Source organism: Danio rerio, chromosome 22 (genome assembly GCF_052040795.2).
Source record: "Danio rerio strain M-AB ecotype USA chromosome 22, GRCz13ab, whole genome shotgun sequence".
NCBI classification, from domain to species: Eukaryota; Metazoa; Chordata; class Actinopteri; order Cypriniformes; family Danionidae; genus Danio; species Danio rerio.
In genome coordinates this window covers 31,602,811-31,625,647 of record NC_141042.1, presented here as the reverse complement: position 1 = coordinate 31,625,647, position 22,837 = coordinate 31,602,811, and the positions used below count along the sequence as shown (strand labels likewise).

At 35.2% G+C, this 22,837-nt stretch overlaps 1 protein-coding gene across 1 annotated transcript; it reads right to left on the bottom strand.

Moving 5' to 3' along the window:
* Nucleotides 1–3,163: 3,163 nt before the first annotated feature.
* Nucleotides 3,164–8,540, bottom strand: LOC147838578 (uncharacterized). The gene is made up of 7 exons (XM_087304532.1): nt 4,926–8,540; nt 4,516–4,610; nt 4,366–4,416; nt 3,869–4,247; nt 3,605–3,781; nt 3,427–3,515; nt 3,164–3,305 (listed from the first exon to the last, which is right to left on the bottom strand). The coding sequence occupies exons 1-7, from the start codon at nt 5,902–5,904 to the stop codon at nt 3,285–3,287; spliced, it is 1,791 nt and encodes a 596-aa protein (XP_087160658.1). The 5' UTR covers nt 5,905–8,540; the 3' UTR covers nt 3,164–3,284.
* Between the last annotated feature and the right edge of the window lie 14,297 nt (nt 8,541–22,837).

Here is a 22,837-nt window from a genome sequence, read left to right as displayed (position 1 = left end):
TCAGGTTGGGAGCAGGTGCAGGATCAGACAAAAACTCTATTGTACTTAAAGTTATTCATCCAATAAACTTTGTCTACAAAAAAGTAGAATTCGCTTAAAAGGTTATAGTAATGAACTAAATGTAAAATTATTTCAGTACTTGCACTTACAGGCTCACAAAACAGTAAAACACCTTTTTTTGAGCAGTTGACGGTCATATATGTGTCCCACACTGCTAAAAACACTATTAGGACACAAATATTTCACTAAAAAGTGAAAATTGTTTGTTTTCGCCTAATTTCGAGCAAATTTATACTTCCAGTTAGAAACTAATTTTTGAAGCTGCGTCACAGTCATGAGATCTTAGCGTGTAATCTAGTGTGTAGACTTTATGTCTGTACCTGGGAGTACCTTGTGACGTCTCTGAGTGTGCTGCGTTCATTCATGAGAGACTTGGTTCAAACCAATCAGCGCGCTCTATTGTGTATGCCGTGCAACTTCATTAATATGAAAGCTAGCTTACAAGACTGTTTGTACCTGAAACAGTGTTCAGACGGCAGATAGACGCCATGTTGGGTAGCCAGAAGAAGTGGGAAAAGAATAAGATTTGTTTTGGAGATACGGGTCGTGATTTTATAATGTGCTGCAATGAAGGTTTTGTTTTAATTTTCCAGCTGTAAGAGCGCAATTGGACTTACGTGTGGATCAGTGCACGCGACACGCGGCAGAAATACGTTTGCTCTGAAAATTTTTTACTCGAGAGCTTTTTGCATCTGGGCCCGGTTTTTCAAAAGGATTAATCTGGATAAAATTGATCCGGATTTAGTAATCCTGTTTTTGCAATCCGTGATCACGTAATCCAGCTTACTTTTTGAGCCAGTTTTTCAAAGCAACATCGGATTGGATCAATGTGATCCGGATAGGAACTTTTCAGGATCACTAAATCTGGATTACCAGTGCTCAATCACAATGTAGATAAATAGATAGGCCTGTGTAAAGAGCAACAAGTAGAATAGCCAGTGTGGGGTCAATATAACTTTATTTTTATTTGAAATGAAAACTAAGAAAATTTAATAAATAATAAAATAATAATAATAAATGATAAAAACAAGAAAAACCCCACCCCATCCTCTTCCAGCAGTCCGCTCATCTGAGACTTACAACACTGTACATTGAGGATATTTATAATGAGTTTCAAATATAGATGTAAATAAAAAAAAGACTTAATGTCAAAAACTCCACAATAATTTCAGACTTCCTCATCTGATGTGGAGAGAGCAGCTTGTCTGAGCATAGCCTTTAGGAGGCGGATCTGAAGTCTGGCCTTGGTTTGCTGCAGTTTGGTAAGAGTCAGTTGTTCCTCTGCCAGATGAAGCTGTGCTTCCGCCCTTTCAGTCTCTTTTTGCAATTGTTAAAAAAGAGATTTCTAAAATCAGTCATTGCCATTCTTTGCACTTTTTTTTTTTTTTTGGTTATTCTGTAATTATTGCATGCATCACTAATAAATATCCTAAAAACAAAAATATTTTCCATTGTGATGAATATAGATATCAATTATTGACAATAAAATGTATTGTTTTTGGTCAATTTTGACAGATGTTTGGGGGATTATTTTATGAGGCCAAGCTATTTCTACTTTGCTGTAGGCCTATACTGAATGGCTGAATACGTTAAAGCCAATAATCACTACAGGCTGATGGATGAACAAATAAAATTAAAACCTTATGAATAAATAGTATATCTCGCAAGATACTGTGTGATCCAAAAATAGTATTATTTAATAACATTTTTAAGTTTTTATTACATTTTGGGCATGAAATCCACACTTTCTGATGGGATCAGTTTAATCCAGGTTTTTTGGATCAAAGTGATCCAAATCCTACAAAAAAGGTCTGAAAAACCCAAAGTAAAGGTTTGATCCGGATCAAAACCAAGATTAGATTACGTGATCTAATCCGATTAGGTAATCCGTTTTTTCTTTTGAAAAACCCATTTTCAAGATTTGATCCAATCCCTTATCCAAAATCCTAGTGGATTACTTTTGAAAAACCGGGCCCTGGAGATTGTGAAATCCGGATTTGCTGCTCGGATTTGCTTTCACATGGCATTGCCATTTTCACATTTTTTTTTTAAATTTATTTATTTATTTTTTTGTATTTGCACAGAAAATAAAAAATTTAAAACAAATTTTTAAAATTTGCAATTTCAAGCCCACATATTGTCATTGTTTAAGTATTCATGGCCAAAAACTGTAAACATGATATAAACATATCTAGATGTATTATGTTTGAATTGACCTATGCACAGTTATTCAACTTGCGAAGGGAAAAAAAACAAACGTTTTTGTGTGTGTTTGAAAAACATCTAACTGCTTATAAGGTGGCATGGAGGCTCAGTGGTTAGCACTGTTGCTGCACAGCAAGGTGGTCGCTGGCTTCCTAGCGGGACCAAGCTGGGTCACTTGGCGTTTCTTTGTGGAGTTTGCATGTTCTCTCTATGTTCATGTGGGTTTCCTCCGGGTGCTCCAGTTTCCCCCACAGTACAGGTAGGGGAAACTGAATTGAAGAAGCCACAGTCTAAATTAGCCATAGTGTATGTGTGTGAATGTGAGTGTATAGGAGTTTACTTGGTTGTGACTGGAAGGACATCTGCTGTGTAAAACATATACTGGATAAGTTAGCAGATCTTTCCGCTGTGGCAACCCCTGATTAATAAAGGGACTAAGCCGAAGGAAAACGAATGAATGAATAATTATCTATAAATCAAGTCATCAAGTAGCCATATAGATTTGCACTGCCTACCCAAATTTAGCCTTCTTTTGGCCAGACGTTTAGAGTCTATTAGACAGCATTTAAACGTCTCATTGCTTGGTGAGATGTCTGAAGAACAAATACATGTGGCAGGGAAGTGTCTGTTATTTTAAATATTCATTTTCAGAGTGGAAATGTGATGTCATTTTACAGCTTAAAATGATGTTTATCATCAGCTGTTTTGTGTTGGTGACTTTTTTGACACGTTTATTGTGTCAATATGCAGCCTCTAGTCATCTTTTTAACTGTAAGAATAGCATGACACAAGAAATGCATTGCATACTTATCATACATGACAGAAACAAGATTCACAGTACTATGTAAATATGTGCTCTCCTAGAATTGTTTTTGTCAAATAATACTCTTCACAAGAGTTCAATTAATGCATATGTTTTATTGTTTGTTTTGAGAGGAGCCACCTCCTGCTCAAGATTTCCTGCCTCAAACAGCCTGAAACGTTCCTCTCAAGACAATAACATGTAGGGTGGCTGTTCTTCAGTTCTCCAGGTTGGTGTCCTAAAATAAAAACAGCAATTAGTTTATCAAAAGTGAATCCAAATCTAATATTCTCTAAGCTAACATCCATAGTCTTGTGTTTGAATTAACCCTCCCAAAATACTCTGCTTAGGCTTCATACCTTGAACCATTCGTGGAGAAGAATCTCTTTTAATTGAATCCGCTGCTCTGGCTTTTGCTGGAGACAGCAACTAATCAACTGACAGCATTCTGTGAAAAACAGTTGAAACATCTGTTTACCTTGAACTTCACACCTCCTTTGATGTTGCATGTAAGAGTCTTTGAAATAAAGAGCTTACCATCGGACAAGCCAGCTTTGGAGAAGTTGTTCTCATTGATCATGTGCAGTTCTTGAGGGTTGGGAAAGTCCTCACACACCAATACAAACAAGAGGATGCCAAGGGACCAGACTGTTGCCGGCTTCCCATTGTATTCACCCGTTTCCTCAAACTCTGGGGGGCAGTACTCAAGGGTGCCTAAAGGTAAAAGATTTTTGCATCAATTAGCATTTGTTGCTATAAATTCAGAATATCGTTTTTCACAGCTTAAGGGTTAATACATACCGGCAAATGTATCGTAGGGTAATTTCTTGAGAAGGTCTCCACACCCAAAGTCTATTAATTTGACTTTATGAGTCTCCTTGTTGATTAGTAGATTTTCAAGTTTGATATCGCGATGTAGAACACCATTGCGGCAGCACATGTATGCAGCTTGAGTTGCCTGCTGCATAACAACACGCGCTAAACCTTCACTTATGGATCCTCCATAGCTTTCTGTGAAAGCATATAGGTCCTCACAGGGTGAAGGGTATTCCAACACCATTATATAATGGTCCTCCTGGTCCTGCCAGTCCAGAAGCTGGATTATTTCTGGAACGCTGGATACTCCATGGGCGAGGATGAGAAGTGCAACTTCAAGAGGAAAGGGCTCTGAATGACCCGACTACAGGAAATACATTTTTTATGATGTTTAGATAGATATATCTTTTATAGATTATGAATTGAATCATAATTTCACAAAATTTCGACAACAGTAGCTTGTCTTATGAGAAATCACTTACGATACGTATGTATTCCACATCTTCCGTCTTTGTGACAAATTTCACTGCCACCTAATAAACAAGAAATAAGCAAAGTGTATGTAAGAATGATTGTACAGCTAACATATTGTATTTGTTACTATTTATCCTATCCAGAAAAATGAAAGGCACCTTTAAGTCATCGTGTAGACGTCGCCCCTTGTACACAGTTCCAAAGGATCCTTCACCCAGCATGTCATCGATCAGATAGTGGCAAGAATTGATGACTATTAAAACAAAACCAAGGTTAAGTAATATGAAATATCAACCAGTGTAAAACAGGACAAAATGTTTTACTTAATCAGTGTACATTTTTTGAAAATGAGGTCTGAATGTTGAATAAATAAGCTTTAGTTTTACCTATTGCCAAAAATGTATAACTTAAGACTGGTTTTGTGGTCCAGGGTCACAAATGGAAACATTAAAATGGCCTGATATAGTATTGCAGGTGTGTGTGTGTGTGTGTGTGTGTGTGTGTGTGTGTGTGTGTGTGTGTGTGTGTGTTTGTGTGTGTGTGTGTGTTTAAGGGACAGTCAACTTACCCTGACTTGTCATCTTTCCATTATTCTCTATTTGTTTTGAAACAGAGGCCTGTGTGCAGACTGGAGTTTGACCACCATTGATGCTCCAGTCTGACGTTGTGTGCTGTGAAATCTGAGGGAAATTGGCACTCCCCTCGGAAGCATCGGGGACTGGAATCTCAGTAGCATTGTTACAACAATCAGAAGTGGATGAGTGAAATGGAGGCTGGGTGACATCAATACTCCAGACTGACACTTTGTGTACCGGAGTCCGGGTAGCGTCAGTACTCCAATCTGATGTGGTGCGTGTTGGAGTTTTGATCTTATCAATGCTCCAATCTGACATGGTGTGTGCTGAAGTCTTAGTGAAATCATTGCTCCACCTTGATGTGGTGCGTGCTAGAGCCAGGCCAGAATCAATGCTCCAGTCAGATAAGGTGTGAGCTAAGCTTTCGGCTTCATCACAATAGTCAGGACTAAGCAATGGAGTCTGGCTGATGTCAAAGTTCCAGTTGAATGAAGTCTGAGCAGTATTGCTGCTCAGAACTGGAGAACGGAGGACATCAGGTTGAACAGTAAGATGTGTCTTTACTGTTGGATAGACTTCAGGGTCACTGGCTGAAGGTTCCTGAAGATTGAGGTCTACAGTATGAATGACCTGCTGTAGAGATCCGTCACCTGAGAAGGAGGAAGGTTGTACTTCAGGTGGTGCTGCAGTTGCCCCAGTGTCCTGAGCCTCTCCATCAACCTGAAGTGTACTATTTTTTTCAGCAGCTCTCAGACAGGAGAACCACCGCCACAACTTGAACCTTCTTTTCTTTTTACGGTTGGCCTCCTTTCTCTTTTTATTTTTCCCCTCACTCGCATCTTCACCTACGCCAACAGGATGTTTATGAGCTTCCACCAAATTGGTGAGCTGTGGCGGTGCATCGTGATGGTAAACGTGCACACGCTCAAAATCATTGTTTGCCTTTTTGCAACGACAATTACGTTGACCCATCGCTCAACTAGTTTAACCGCAGAATGCCAAAGTCAGAGTTGCATTCGCATTCTCTTAGCTATGATGTCACCGTTTCGAACATTCACATTCAATTCTAAATGTGACGCAGGCTGGGCCGTTTCTGTGGAGCGTTTCTGTGGCCATTTGAAAGTGCCATATTGTTTTTGCATAAAGTATATGCCTTATAATCAATCAATAACTGATCACACATACTCATAGCCTGTATGCAAGCGGCTGCGCGGTAAACAGGCTAAACTTGTAAAACACCAGCGTTACGCCTTAATGAAATGAATTCTGCGTCAGTTTTACAACGAACTAAAAATCGAAATTAATTAAAATAAACAGTTGTAACAATAAAAATCATTGAAAAACATTTGTTTTTCACTATTTTACTTTTTTACTATTTTACTAAAAACCCATAGAAGACGAAACCTTCAAAAACTATACAAAAATAGGTAAAAACAAATAAATAAATAAGTTCATAAATAAATTCGTAAATTCCTGCATAAATAAAACAATAAATAAATAAATTGCATATTTATTTGCTTTATTTATGCAGGAATTTGTGGATTTATTTACTCATTTATTGTTATATTAGCTGTTTTATTTATTTATAGTTTTATTTATGCATTAATTTTTATATTTTTATTTATTTATGCTTTGTTTTATTTATGCAGAATTTATTTACTTATTTATTTATATATTTTCGTTTTTATCCATTTTTATTTATGCAGACATTTATTTATTTATTTGTTTATTTGCGTATTTATTTATTTTATGCCTGCATTCATGGATTTATTTACTCATTTATTTATTTGCGTATTTATTTATTAATTATTTTATTTATACAGGAATTTATAGATTTCAATGCTTATTTATGTATATATGCGCGTATTTAGTTATTCTTTTTTTATTTTGTTTTATTTTTGCAGAAATGTAAATGTATTCTCCAATTTCTTTATATACTTGCGCATTTATTCATTTTTTATTTATGCATGAATTTATGCATTTATTTACTCTGTCTTTTATTTATTTGCGCATTTATTCATTTATTTATTTATTTTTGCCGGTTTCGTCCTTCGTATAAACTCAGCATTCTTTTGATTTTGGATGCATGTTTTTTTTTCTATTGACATAATAATGTTGCTCCCTTTTTATTCATTCATTCTTTATTGTACTGCGTGCGTGTGTATATGTTTCACTGGTAGTGTTGAGGTTGACATTTTGTATGGGTAAATTCTTTAATGAATGTATAAATGAATGGTTTGACTCGACCCTAATAAGTATGGCTGATATTTTAATCCTCATGCTTAAAATATCATCAGTGACTTTCACTTCTATTTTTTGATAGGCTACATGTTTATATACAGTATATTGCTAAATTGTTTATATCCAATCCCACATTGACACATTTATATTCTAGCAATCTCGTATTTTACTATTGTCTAGACAAACTTTTTTTTAAATTTATTTTTTTATTTAAACTTCAAATAACAAACAGGCATTTTCAACTTCCATTGTTAAACATATATAACATTATAACCAAGCAGCATATAATAAACAAAACAGTACAAATTAATAATAACATAAAAATAAACCTTAAATAATACAAAAGAAAATACATTACATTCAGAGGGGTCAGTCCATATATGTTGACAAAAGCTTAGAGAGCTTTAAGGCACCTTTTGTTTTTACTTGTTTTATAGATTTATATGACATATTGAAATCATTTTTAAATGCTTTAAAACAAGAAGAAACTTTAACAAATCTACATTTGTGTACATAAAATTTTGCTACAATCGACATATTATTACATAGAAATTCAACTTCCTTGTTTTTCATAAAAATGCCAAATTTCACAATGTGATAGTCAAACGCAGGTGTTACATTTTTAGTTATCAACCACTTATACAATCTGTCCCAAAAGGATTTGACACTGGAACAACTATAAAAAAAGATGTTCCTGTGATTCTATATCTTTCAAGCAAAAAAATACAAACATTACTGTCTAAATGAAATCTTATTCTAAGAAATTTGTTACATGGATAGATGTCATCAATTGTTTTGAAATGTACTTCTTTCATTTTAGGTAACAAGGGAAATGACAGGTATCTTTTTCTAATATCAATAGTGTCCGCTTTAGAAAATCTCTCAGATAAAACTTTTCTTTTAACAGGAAGAGGAAAATATTCTTTTGTCAGTAGTGATCTCAAGACTTTGTTGTTACATTTAATATCCCAAAATGAATAATTATTTATAAACAAATCAACTAGTGTAGGTATTACAGAGGAGTATTGCACTATACCTTTAACTAAATTTCTCAAAGCTACAGGAATAGCTTTGACAACCAAAGAGAATTCTCTATGTGCACAATTACAATTGAATTTTAACTTAAAATGATCATAGCTCAACATATTACCATCATCATCCATTAAATGAATTACATTCCAAATTCCTTTGTCAAACCAGTCTTTAAAAAATAAAGATTTCCTGTCATGTAGAAAAACACACCTGTTATTCCAAATGATAACATTATGTGGAGTAAAATTGTGCTTGTACAACATCTTCCAATATAGTAACACTTCTGCATGAAAACCAGACAATTTAAATGGCAATTTTAGTAAGTCAAAATCACATTTTAGAAAAAAAGAAATTCCTCCCATCCTTTGAAAAATATGAAAAGGGATGCTAAACCATAAAGACGGTTCATCTTTAACAAAGCTTTGTAACCATTTTAACTTCATTACTCCATTTATAACGCCAAAATCAATAACATTCAACCCCCCTTCCTCTGATAACTTCACCAAATCATTTTTCAAAATAAATGTTGCTTATTGTTCCAAAATAAACTCATAATGAACTCTGTTAATTTGTTTAATACATCTTTCTGTTACACCTAAGCAATATGCTGGATAGATTAATCTTGATATTGCTTCCATTTTTGTTAATAATATTCTCCCAAAAAATTAAATATTTCTTTGTAACCAGCTACTTAATGTTTTTTTTTTTATTTTTCTGTACAACAGTATGAATATTATTATTTTCCCTGTCCCTAAATTTTTTTGTAATAGTTATTTCCAAGTATGTTATTTAGCTTTTAATTGGGATATTATACAATGAATTTTATGTATTATTGTGAAGAATTAGAATCTCACATTTTTTCAAATTTAAATGTAACCCTGAAGCATTAGAAAACAATGATATAGACTTTAAGGCAATCGGTATTTGATTAGAGTCCTTCAGAAATCAAGTTGTATCATCAGCTAGTTGTGTAATTAACAAGGATCTACTCAGAACATTTAATGGCTTAATATTGTCGTTATTTTTAATATACAGTGCTAATAATTCAGCAGCAAGTAAGAAAGAAGGGGGCTGACTGGATCTCCCTGTCGTATTTCCCTTCTGATATCAAATCTCTTTGTAGTACCCGATTGAAGTAAAACAGCACTTGTTATTTGTTATATTGTCAACATTGAAAGAATATTAATAAATTTTGTCCCAAACCCAAAATATTGTTGAGACTGAAAAACAAAAGGGTGTTCAAGTTTATCAAAAGCTTTTAGAAAATCCAGAAATAGTATTATACCATCATCCTCTATCAAATGTGAATAGTCTAATAAATCTAACACCATGCGAATGTTATTATGTATTAGTCGATTTAGAAGAAACCCAGATTGTGTATCACTAATAATTTTACCTATACCACCTTTAAGTCTACTAGCTAATGCATGAGTGAATATTTTGTAATCAATGTTAAGTAAAGTAATTGGTCTTAAATTATCAATAAGAGAGTTGTCTTTTTTTGTTTAGGTATTAAAACAATTATAGCCTGTTTCATTGTAGTTAGTAGTGTATGACTTTCTAAACATTCTATTAGTGCTTTAAAGAGCATTTCTCTCATATCATTCCAGAAAAAAGATAAAAGTTAGTTGCAAGTCCATCTTGACCTGGTGATTTACCTAAAGCCATTTTTTTAATAGCAGCATCAAGTTCTTCAATTTTTAAATCAGAGTCACATATCATTTTAAAATCTTCATCAATTTTAGGAATAAAATTATAGAATTTTTGAAGAAATTCTCAGAATCTTTCATGGAAAATGATGATGAATATAGGCTTTGATAAAATTTAAAAATCTCATTACTTATTTATTTTGGATCAGTTACAATTTTATTAATTGGATTTAAGGTGGTAATTGCATTTCTGTCTACTTTTTTCTAATCTACTAAAATAAGAGCTGTTTTTTACACCAACTTCCATCCATTTTGCTCTAGATCGTATATATGCCCCTTGTGCCCTATTTAAGTAGAAATCGTCTAATTTAGTTTGTAATCTAATCATTTCCTCTTTATTAGGTTCTAATGATAGATCCTTTTTACAACAATCATTAATGTCTTTTATCAGCTGTTTTTCTAATTATTTTTGCTTATTACACAATATTTTACCATAATTAATTGAGTACATTCTCACTTTATCTCATCATTTGTCATAATTGAATATAAGATTTTTTTAACCATGTCACAAAAATATTCTTCTTTTAACAAGTTTGCATTAAAGTTCCAATATTTTTGCCTACATGTTCTTTCAGAGCCTGGGATCAGTGTGACAGTAATTACACAATGATCAGTTGTAGGAGCTGCAGAGATTTTAGCTTGCAAAACATATTTAAAAAATTTCTTGGGTTACCAACCAAAAATCTATTCTTGATTTACAATTTCCATTGGGTCTAATCCATGAATATTGCCTTTTTTCAGGATTAACATGATTCCAAACATCTATTAGGGAAGTATTAATACAAAAATTTGTAATACATTCATTTCATAATGACCATATTTGTTGGAAATCTATCCATCCATTCATCAGGGACACAAATAAAGTCACCAACATATTTTCAGTTGGGAAAAATGTTTTCAACTCTCTAATAGTTTCTGAAATGCATTCAGCAATATTTTGTTTTTATATTGACCATTATATCCGTAAACATTTAGAAGAATCAGTGGAGTACCTTCAATCATCAAAACTGCAGCAATCCAGTGTCCATCCTTATCTTCTTTCACTTTAACTACTTTACCAGGACAGTTATTCAAGCATATGACTACGCCAGCAGATCTATAGTTCCATGACTAAACAGTATAGTATCACCCCATTGGTTTCTCCAGAAGGTTGAGTCCTCTGCGCTGGAATGTGTCTCTTGTAAAAATATACATTGTGCCTGTTGTGAGTCCGACAGGAGTTCAGCTCCGGCACCCCAGTCGAGCCGGAGCTGAACTCCTGTCGGACAACATCTCCAGATTACTTCGCACCATCTGACTAGCAGGTAAAAATTCACAGAACTCACATTATAGCCACCTAGACTCTTGTTCACCCCACTTAAACATCAGTAACGCATATCTGGCGAATCCTATAGAGACTGTGTCTGTTCCTCGTATTATTAGATTAAGAAATAAACGTACTGTGTGCTCCAGAAAAAATCTAGTAAGAATCAAACCAGAAAAACCAGTAGAAAGTGAAAATACAAATTTCGTAAAACTTGGTCTCCTAAACATCAGGTCACTTGCACCTAAAGCACTTATCATAAATGAAATAATAACAGAAAACAATCTTAATGCACTCTGTCTCACTGAAACCTGGCTGAAACAAAATGACTATATTAGCTTAAATGAAGCAACTCCTCCAGGATTCTTATATAAACATGAGGCTCGTCAAACTGGTCATGGTGGTGGAGTTGCATCAATCTTTAGTGATTTCCTTAATATTAAACAGAGAAACGGACTTATGTTTAGCTCCTTTGAAGTATTATCGCTTAATGTTCAGCTTCCAGATACTATACAAAAACCTATGTTATCTCTCGCTTTAATCACCATATATAGACCACCAGGACCCTATGTCAAATTTCTAAAAGAATTTTCTGATTTTATTTCTGACTTACTAGTCAAAACTGATAAAATGCTAATTGTAGGTGACTTTAACATCCACATAGATGACGCTAATGATACATTAGGGCTGGCGTTTATGGATTTAATACACTCACTTGGGATAAAGCAAAACGTTGTGGGTCCAACCCATCGCTTAAAGCATACATTAGATCTAATTCTGTCTTATGGAATCGAGGTTATTGACGTAGACATTATACCACAAAGTGATGATATTACAGATCACTACCTCTTACTATATAAGCTATGTTTACCTGAAATCAGCAAACCCGCTCCAATACTCCGCCCTAGTAGAACTATTGTTCCGTCAACTAAAGATGAATTTATAAATAACTTACCTGATCTCTCTCTATTTCGTAATGCACCCGCAAACTCAAATGATCTTGATGTAGTAACCAGCAGTATGGATGCCATCTTTACTAGCACACTAAATACTGTGGCACCCATCAAATTAAAAAAGGCTAGAGAGATTAAAACTACACCATGGTATAATAGTCATACTCGTGCGCTCAAAACAGCAACCCGCGCCCTGGAACGTAAATGGAAAAAAACTAATTTAGAGGTCTTTAGAATTGCGTACAAAGACAGTATGTCCAGCTATAGGAGGGCTCTAAAATCTGCCAGGACCGAGCACCTGCGCAAACTGATAGAAAATAATCATAACAATCCTAGATTTTTATTTAACACCATCTCTAAATTAGCAAATAATCGGTCATCCTTGGAACAAACTACTCCACCGCAAATTAGTAGTGATGACTTCATGAATTTTTTCAGTAATAAAATAGAAGGCTTTAGACAGAAAATAGGAGATGCCAAACTTTCTGCACCGGCTTATACTCCAAATCCTGTAAATATTTCATTAAATCATAATAATAACCTACACTGCTTCAAAATCATAGAACATGAAGAGTTAGTAAAAATTATAAATAGCTCTAAACCAGCTACGTGTATGCTGGACTCAATTCCAACAAAATTACTGAAAGAGCTGCTACCTGCTATAGGAGAACCTCTTCTTAACATTATCAACTCTTCTTTATCTATAGGCCATGTTCCAAACTCTTACAAGCTAGCTGTTAATAAGCCTATTATTAAGAAACCGCAACTAGACACCAACAACTTAGCTAACTATAGACCTATTTCAAATCTTCCATTTATGTCTAAAATACTAGAAAAAGTTGTTTCCACTCAATTATGCTCTTTTCTGCAGACGAACAATATTTTTGAAGTGTTTCAGTCAGGTTTCAGGGCTCACCACAGTACAGAAACCGCCTTAGTGAAAATAACCAACGATTTACTCTTAGCTGCTGACCGAGGGTGCGTCTCGCTATTAGTTTTACTTGATCTTAGTGCGGCATTTGATACCATTGACCACAATATCCTCATAAATCGCTTAAAGTCTACAGGTGTCCAGGGACAGGCTCTACAATGGTTTAAGTCATACTTAACTGACCGCTACCAGTTTGTGAATCTTAATGGACAGCCTTCACAAATCTGCCCAGTAAAGTATGGGGTGCCTCAAGGATCAGTTTTAGGCCCTTTACTGTTTACAATTTACATGCTACCTCTGGGAGACATTATTAGAAGACATGGGATCAGCTTTCACTGCTATGCAGATGATACTCAATTATATATTTCAACTAAACCTGACGAGACGTCTGAACTTTCTAAACTAACTGAGTGTATCAAAGACATCAAAGACTGGATGACCAACAATTTTCTTCTCTTAAACTCCGACAAAACAGAATTATTACTTATTGGGCCTAAATCTTGCACACAGCAGATCTCGCAACTCAATTTACAATTAGAGGGATACAAAGTTAGCTTTAGCTCTACTATAAAAGATTTCGGTGTCATATTAGACAGCAATCTAACTTTTAAAAACCATATATCCCATGTCACAAAAACTGCCTTCTTTCATCTGAGAAATATCGCTAAATTACGTAACATGCTATCCATCTCAGATGCAGAAAAGCTAGTCCATGCTTTTATGACTTCGAGACTGGATTACTGTAATGCTCTATTTGCTGGCTGCCCAGCATCCTCTATTAACAGACTTCAATTAGTACAAAATGCAGCAGCCAGAGTTCTGACCTGGGGCCTCATGTATCAACGCTGCGTACGCACAAAAACTTTGCGTACGCCAGGTTTCACGCTCAGAATCGCTCACGTTTGGATTTACTAACAATGAACTGAACGTGGGAATGTGCGCAACTTCACGGCAGCTTTCTGGCAGGCGTACGCACATTTTTTGTGCGTGTCTGTTTTATTTCCATTGGCGACTCCTAGAGGCAGTTGTGTTAAATTGCTCTCTACAAAGTGTCTGAGCCTTGCAATGGCAGCTGTATGAGACGGGTTCAGCAGGTATATAAGGTTTCCATACCATACAGTTGACCAGCTAAACATTAAAGCACAATTTGCAGCGGTCGCCTGTTTTCCCAATGTAATCTGAGCGATCTACCGCACGCACATTGCTATAAAGACACTATCTGAAGATGAATTTGCATGCGTGAATCAGTAACATTTCCATTCAATATTATTATATCTGTAAAATGTTACAGTACTCTGAACAGCCTCAGTGGCGCGCTCGTAAGACTCATGTGAACATGTTTTGACACGTTCGAGCATGAACTCGGCTCGAATCCAGGGTCTGATGAACTCTTTCTTCTTTTTTCCCCGCTACATATCAGATTTTGCCTACTATTTATCACGAGAAAGACTAGTAGGAATCATTAATAAGTTTGTGCATCATATTTTATTTGCACATTTATTGAATGGAAATGTTTCTGATTTACGCATGCAAATTCATCTTCAGATAGTGTCTTTATAGCAATGTGCGTGCAGTAGATCGCTCAGATTACATTGGGAAAACAGGCGACCGCTGCAAATTGTGCTTTAATGTTTAGCTGGTCAACTGTATGGTATGGAAATCTTACATACCTATCTGAAGATGAATTTGCATGCGTGAATCAGAAACATTTCCATTCAATAAATGTGCAAATAAAATATGATGCTTATTGATATGAACTTATTAATGATTCCTACTTGTCTTTCTCGTGATAAATAGTTGACAAAATCTGATATGTAGCGGGGGAAAAAAGAAGAAAGAGTTCATCAAACGCTGGATTCGAGCCGAGTTCATGCTCGTACGTATCAATTCTTGTTCACATGGGTCTTACGAGTAGCGCCACTGAGACTGTTAACCAACCTGCAACATTTTACAGATATAAACCACAATATTTCTTTTTTCAATGCACTCAGTGCGATGTTCAGACCCAACTGTGTTAACCGCATCAGCTAAACTCTCCCGCTCTATTTATTTCTTTTATTGTTAATTCCGGAGAACAAACTTGCAAATAACACCGCTTTTCTCCGGTCTACCTCTGAAAGCACCTCCAATTCACATTCTGTTCAAAGTTTCTCTTTTTGCTTGCTTTTGCCATTGCTTTTTCGTTGGGTTTTGCCATTAGCATAGTCATTAGCATATTCATACGGGGGAGGAGGCAGGGAGGGGTTTTGTGCTCGTGCATGTTGCGCTCAGTTTCACGTTCATTCAGATGTACAAAAGAATATGCGTGAGATTCGGCGTACGCAGTGTTTCATACATCTGAAATTTTTTCTGCGTACGCACATTTACAGCTTTGTGCGTACGCAATGTTTTAGTAAGATTTCCACGCAAGTCTTCGTACATGAGGCCCCAGGTCTAGAAAATATGATCATATAACCCCAATTTTATCCTCCTTACACTGGCTGCCTGTTAAGTTTCGTATTGAATTTAAAATATTACTTCTCACCTATAAAGCTCTAAATAATCTAGCTCCTGTTTATCTAACCAACCTTCTGTCTCGCTACGAACCAACTCGCTCTTTAAGATCTCAAAATTCAGGGCTTCTGGTAGTACCTAGAATAGCAAAATCAAGTAAAGGAGGTCGAGCTTTCTCTTTCATGGCTCCTACACTCTGGAATAGCCTTCCTGATAACGTCCGAGGCTCAGACACACTCTCCCAGTTCAAAACTAGATTAAAGACCTATCTGTTTAGTAAAGCATACACTCAATGCATCCCCTAGCGGGTTCCACACTGGCTTCTGCATCTTGCTCATACACTATGAACAGCAGCTACGCTAATTATTCTCTTTATTCTCTATTTTCACCTGGGGATACTCATCCCGAGGTCCTCAGATTAGGCGGAGTCACTGATTGGATCCAAGACCAGATCCAAGACCAGATCCAAGATGATCCCAAGGATTCCATATCCGGGACCAGGCCATATCCTGAGCTGCTGCTGCGCTGATGGTCGTGGGGAGTGGAGAACATGTGTCTGATTCCAGCGACGCTCCAGGGACAGACGAGTCTTCATTGAGGCCATCTCCAGCATAAACCACGGCGAATGAAGTTCTGCACAAGACTTTTGGCCAGAGGAGAAATTAAAATGGTCGTGCCCAACTGAGTCTGGTTCTCTCAAGGTTTTTTTTCTTCACTCCCATCAGGTGAAGTTTTTTTTCCCTCTCCGCTGTCGCCACTGCCTCGCATGGTTCAGGATTGGTAGAGCTACGCATCGATGAATTTGCTCTTCAGTGTTTGAACTCTCAGTAATGATTAAATCACACTGAACTGAGCTAAACTGAACTGAACTGAACTTAAACACTAAAACCTGAACCACACTGTTCCAGTTACTATGACCATTTATGTGAAGCTGCTTTGACACAATCTACATTGTAAAAGCGCTATACAAATAAAGCTGAATTGAATTGAATTGAACTGTTGACTTTTGCAAAATAAGAATATTGCTTTTCTCTTAATACTGTCTTTAAGTCCCCTGGTATTCAATGATATAAAATAAATTTTAGAACAAAATTTAAACATACTATTTACTTACACTACAAGTAGCTTTAACAAGCTAACAAATAACACCTCACAATATCTGTGTGGAGAAAAAAGAAAACGAATAATTCAGTTGGTCCTTCTAAATATAATCACGTGTCTCATTTGTCTACATTAACAGCTCCCATGAACTATTTAGTATACATTTTAAGCGAAACATACTTAAAACAGTGTTTTCCTGTATTCACAAACAGCCGAAAATAAAAACTGGGTGAAATGTTTACAGTATACTCACCAGAAGTGTCCTGCAACTGCAGCCACGAGAAAATGCCATAGCCTGAACAGTAAGTCAGGTTGGGAGCAGGTGCAGGATCAGACAAAAACTCTATTGTACTTAAAGTTATTTATCCAATAAACTTTGTCTACAAAAAAGTAGAATTCGCTTAAAAGGTTATAGTAATGAACTAAATATAAAATTATTTAAGTACTTGCACTTACAGGCTCACAAAACAGTAAAACACCTTTTTTTGAGCTGTTGACGGTCGTATATGTGTCCCACACTGCTAAAAACACTATTAGGACACAAATATTTCACTAAAAAGTGAAAATCGTTTGTTTTCGCCTAATTTCGAGCAAATTTATACTTCCAGTTAGAAACTAATTTTTTGAAGCTGCGTCACAGTCATGAGATCTTAGCGTGTAATCTAGTGTGTAGACTTTATGTCTGTACCTGGGAGTACCTTGTGACGTCTCTGAGTGTGCTGCATTCATTCATGAGAGACTTGGTTCAAACCAATCAGTGCGCTCTATTGTGTATGCCGTGCAACTTCATTAATATGAAAGCTAGCTTACAAGACTGTTTGTACCTGAAACAGTGTTCAGACACCAGATAGACGCCATGTTGGGTTGCCAAAAGAAGTGGGAAAAGAATAAGATTTGTATTGGAGATACGGGTCGTGATTTTATAATGTGCTGCAACAAAGGTTTTGTTTTAATTTTCCAGCTGTAAGAGCGCAATTGGACTCACGTGTGGATCAGTGCACGCGACACGTGGCAGAAATACGTTTGCTCTGAAAATTTTTTACTCGAGAGCTTTTTGCATCTGGGCCCGGTTTTTCAAAAGGTTTAATCTGGATTAAATTGATCCGGATTTAGTAATCCTGTTTTTGCAATCCGTGATCACGTAATCCAGCTTACTTTTTGAGCCAGTTTTTCAAAGCAACATTGGATTGGATCATTCTGATCCGGATAGGAACTTTTTAGGATCACTAAATCTGGATTACCAGTGTTCAATCACAATGTAGATGGATAGATAGGCCTATGTAAAGAGCAACAAGTAGAATAGCCAGTGCGGGGTAAATATAAATTTATTTTTATTTGAAATGAAAACTAAGATAATTTTATAAATAATAAAATAATTATAATAATAAATAATAAAAGCAAGAAAAACCCCACCCCATCCTCTTCCAGCAGTCCGCTCATCTGAGATCTACAACACTGTACATTGAGGATATTTATAATAAGTTTCAAATTGCCATTGCCATTCTTTGCATTTTTTTTTTTTGTTATTCTGTAATCATTGCATGCATCACTAATGAATATTCTAAACACAAAAATATTTTCCATTGTGATGAATATATATATATATATATATATATATATATATATATATATATATATATATATATATATATATATATATATATATCAATTAGTAACAGAATAAAATGTATCGTTTTTGGTAAATTTTGACAGCTGTTTGGGGGATTGTTTTATGAGGCCAAACTCTTTCTATTTTGCTGTAGGCCTATACTGAACGGCTAAATACACTGTTAGACCTTACCGGGTTGATTTTACAGTAGAATACTGGCAACACTGTTGCCAGCCACTCACTGTAAAAGTTCAGTTACAGTAAGTAACTGGCAACAGTGTTGCCAGTTAATTACTGTAACTGAACCATTACAGTGAGTGGCTGGCAACAGTGTTGCCTGTTATTTACTGTAACTGAACCGATACAGTGAGTAGCTGGCAACTTTGTTGCCAGTTAATTACTGTAATAGAGCAGCAGTGGTAACTAACTGGAAACTGTGTACAGTTAATTACTGTATTGTAGTGTTACAAATCACAGCATTATACTGCATACACATTAATAGTATGTAATATATAGTTATTGTAGTGTTACTAAAATTAATCAGTATTCTTAGCTGTTATTAAAAAAATAGAAGGCATAACATTTTTCAGACAAATTTATTTTATTGTTTTGGCACCAAACAAATAAATAACAGAAAAAGTAGAACAAAATTAAGAAATCAGCAGATATAATTATTGTCTTGCAGATTACAGGTCTGCACAGTAAGGCTGCGGTCACATTAACGTTTGAGCATGCGAAATTCTGTCATACTGCACTGCGAAGTGGAATTAAACAACGCGAGTAGTGGAATTCAACAAAATAATTAGAGATTGAAAAAGCAAGCCAGAGAGGTCACGTTTTGATCTTTGATTGGTATCAAGCAATCACATGATGTGATTTTGCATGTCAGCGTTCTCCAAGCTTGAACTTTCCAATGCTGCGAATTATGAAATTTGTCGCATGAGCTATTATTCCAGGTCTGCAGTACTCACATGCGTATGAATCGAAGTCTATTGGGAGAAAAGTGCAGTGTGACCGGGACTTTAAGCTGTTACTCTAGTTAAACACACCTGATCAAACTAATTAAGGCTTGTTAGAAATCTACAGGTAATGTTGAAGCAGGGTGGGTACTAAATTCTGCTGCTGCAGTTCTCCAGCAACTTGGAGTTTGACCCCCATGGTATATAGCAGGGGTGCTCAATCCGGTTCCTGGATATCTACCTTCCTGCAGATTTCAGTTGCTACCCATATCAAACACACCTGCCTGTAATTATCAAGTGGTGTTTAGGTCCTAATTAATTGGTTTAGGTGTGTTTGATATGGATAGCAACTGGAATCTGCAGGAAGGTAGATCAGCAAATGAACAGCAAAAAACACGACATAATAATTTTAAATTTTAAAGTTTTAAGTAATTAAAAACTGTGTCAAATCTCAATAAAAAGTTTAAAATAATTATAAAAAATAAAAATAAAGTTGGCAACATCGAAAAACCAAAGGATCCAATCTTTTATTGTTATAATTATCTCATGACAACAAACTTTTATTGTTTCTAATATAAATTCATAGGTGGAAACACTGCTCTGAAAAATACTTGGCAACAAACTCACAACCTGTGATCTGACAGTGGAGCTTTTGTGTGTGGATGGCTATGTGTATCATGTTTTTGTGATTCCCTGTGATAATGTGCACATGTTACCTTACAGAGATGATGGAATTTAATTTTGGCTTAGTTGCCAGAAAGATACATACAACTGTTAGCATCTGTACATTATGGCAGTATGCAATATCCAATATCCAATAAATACATATACTTAGACAAAAGTAATGTAAGAAGTTATATGAGGAGAGGCTAACTAGCTAACAATGTAGCTTTCAAGTACACTGTTCAAGATAACAACAATATAACTTAAAACACAGCCTTATTATAGAAACCCTCAAAAACATTTGAACACATTTTATTTACTCGTTGTAGATTCTTATTTAAAGTCTAATACATATCAGACTCTACATCTGAATTGATGGACAGAGAATAGAGCACACTCAGCAGTAAACAAATCAAACACCGGGCTCCCTTAAAGGGCCAGCATTTTCTGAAAACTCTTTCTAACACCTTTGTGTTTAGAAGAAGACAGACAGCCCGTGGGAGTGTGTGGTGATGCCTAAATCATTAATTTCTGCCTTTAAAATGCACATCTCTATAAATAGCAACATAAACCATCAGAGAAGATGGGACAGTAATGGTTGAACAGTAATTTGCTATTTATTGTCAGTTACTATCTGTAATGAGTACATAAAGTAAATTACTGTAATTTATTTTTTGCACTACACAATTTCACACAAAGTCTACTCCTTTTACAGTAAAATAATGTGTTAATAAATAATAAATGTTTCCTTTTATTACAGCAAAACACTGTAGATTGTGCAGTAAATAACTGTAAAATAGCCAGAGTAACAGTGCAGTTATACTAATTAAACACACCTGATCAAACTAAATCTAAAGGTAGTGTGTTGAAGCAGGGCTGGAACTAAATTCTGCTGGGCTGTAGCCTTTCAGGAGTTTGACATCCCTGGTACATAGCATATTTTCAAAGGAATTGCCTACATTTATCACAATCATGCACATATCATTGAATAAAAACAATAAAAATATAAAAACTTCATCCAAAGCAAACAAATAAAAAAATAATAATAATAATCTGATCCTCATGTTGTTCCAAACCTATAGTAATATATATTACTATAGGTAATATATAGGTCGATATCTTTACCTTTTAATTAGCTCTGTGACATTGACATTGGTTGACTCCTGATACTCAATGTTAAAAACATAAAAGGAACCAAAGAAAACACAGAGATGGCTGCAGAGAAATTTATCTTATCATCAATGCATTGCCTCACTTTCTCCTCAATACTGACCATACACATACCAAAACTGAACTATATATATATATATATATATATTATATATATATATATATATATATATATATATATATATATATATATATATATATATATATATATATATATATATATATATATATATATAGCAATATAAAGCATCAGAGTACATGGGGTAATAATGGTTGAGCAGTAATTTACCATTTATTATCACAGTAACTATCTGTAATGGGTACATAAAATAAATTACTGTAATTTATTCTTTGCACTACAAAATTTCATACAAATCCTGCTCCTTTTACTGTAAAATACTGTTTCCTTTTATTACAGCAAAACACTGGCTATTTTACAGTTATTTACTGCATAATCTACAGTAAGGGTTAACAGTGTACGTTAAAGCCTATAATCACTATAGCCTGACAGATGAACAAATAAAATTAAAACGTTATGAATAAATAGTATATCTCGTAAGATTCTGCATGATCCAATATAGTTTTATTTAATACATTTTTTTACGTTTTAATTACATTTTGGGCATGAAATCCACGCTAAATCCACCCTTCTGATGGGATCAGTTTAATCCAGGTTTTTTGGATCAAAATGATCCAGATCCTACAAAAAAGGTCTGAAAAACCCAAACTATCCAAATCAAAACCAAGATTAGATTACGTGATCTAATCTGATTATGTAATCCGTGTTTTCTTTTGAAAAACCCATTTTCAAGATTTGATCCAATCCCTTATCCAAAATCCTAGTGGATTACTTTTGAAAAACCGGGCCCTGGAGATTGTGAAATCCGGATTTGCTGCTCGGATTTGCTTTCACATGGCATTGCCATTTTCACAAATTTTTTTTTTATTTATTTATGTTTTTTGTATTTGCACAGAAAATAAAAAAATTAGAACAAAATTTTAAAATTAGCAATTTCAAGCCCACATATTGTCATTGTTTAAGTATTTATGGCCAAAAACTCTAAACATGATATAAACATATCTAGATGTATTATGTTTGAATTGACCTATGCACAGTTATTCAACTTGCGAAGGGAAAAAAAAACAAACGTTTTTGTGTGTGTTTGAAAAACATCTAACTGCTTATAAGGTGGCATGGAGGCTCAGTGGTTAGCACTGTTGCTGCACAGCAAGGTGGTCGCTGGCTTCCTAGCGGGACCAAGCTGGGTCACTTGGCGTTTCTTTGTGGAGTTTGCATGTTCTCTCTATGTTCATGTGGGTTTCCTCTGGGTGCTCCAGTTTCCCCCATAGTACAGGTAGGGGAAACTGAATTGAAGAAGCCACAGTCTAAATTAGCCATAGTGTATGTGTGTGAATGTGAGTGTATAGGAGTTTACTTGGTTGTGACTGGAAGGACATCTGCTGTGTAAAACATATACTGGATAAGTTAGCAGATCTTTCCGCTGTGGCAACCCCTGATTAATAAAGGGACTAAGCCGAAGGAAAATGAATGAATGAATAATTATCTATAAATCAAGTCATCAAGTAGCCATATAGATTTGCACTGCCTACCCAAATTTAGCCTTCTTTTGGCCAGACGTTTAGAGTCTATTAGACAGCATTTAAACATCTCATTGCTTGGTGAGATGTCTGAAGAACAAATACATGTGGCAGGGAAGTGTCTGTTATTTTAAATATTCAT

Excerpts from the sequence above, each read along its gene's own strand:
- LOC147838578 (XM_087304532.1), bottom strand. The coding sequence starts at position 5,904 with ATGGGTCAACGTAATTGTCGTTGCAAAAAGGCAAACAATGATTTTGAG. Across the intron at positions 4,417-4,515 it reads GTCTACACGATGACTTAAAG|GTGGCAGTGAAATTTGTCAC; the intron begins GTGCCTTTCATT and ends CTTGTTTATTAG. Across the intron at positions 3,516-3,604 it reads CAAAGCTGGCTTGTCCGATG|AATGCTGTCAGTTGATTAGT; the intron begins GTAAGCTCTTTA and ends TGTTTTTCACAG.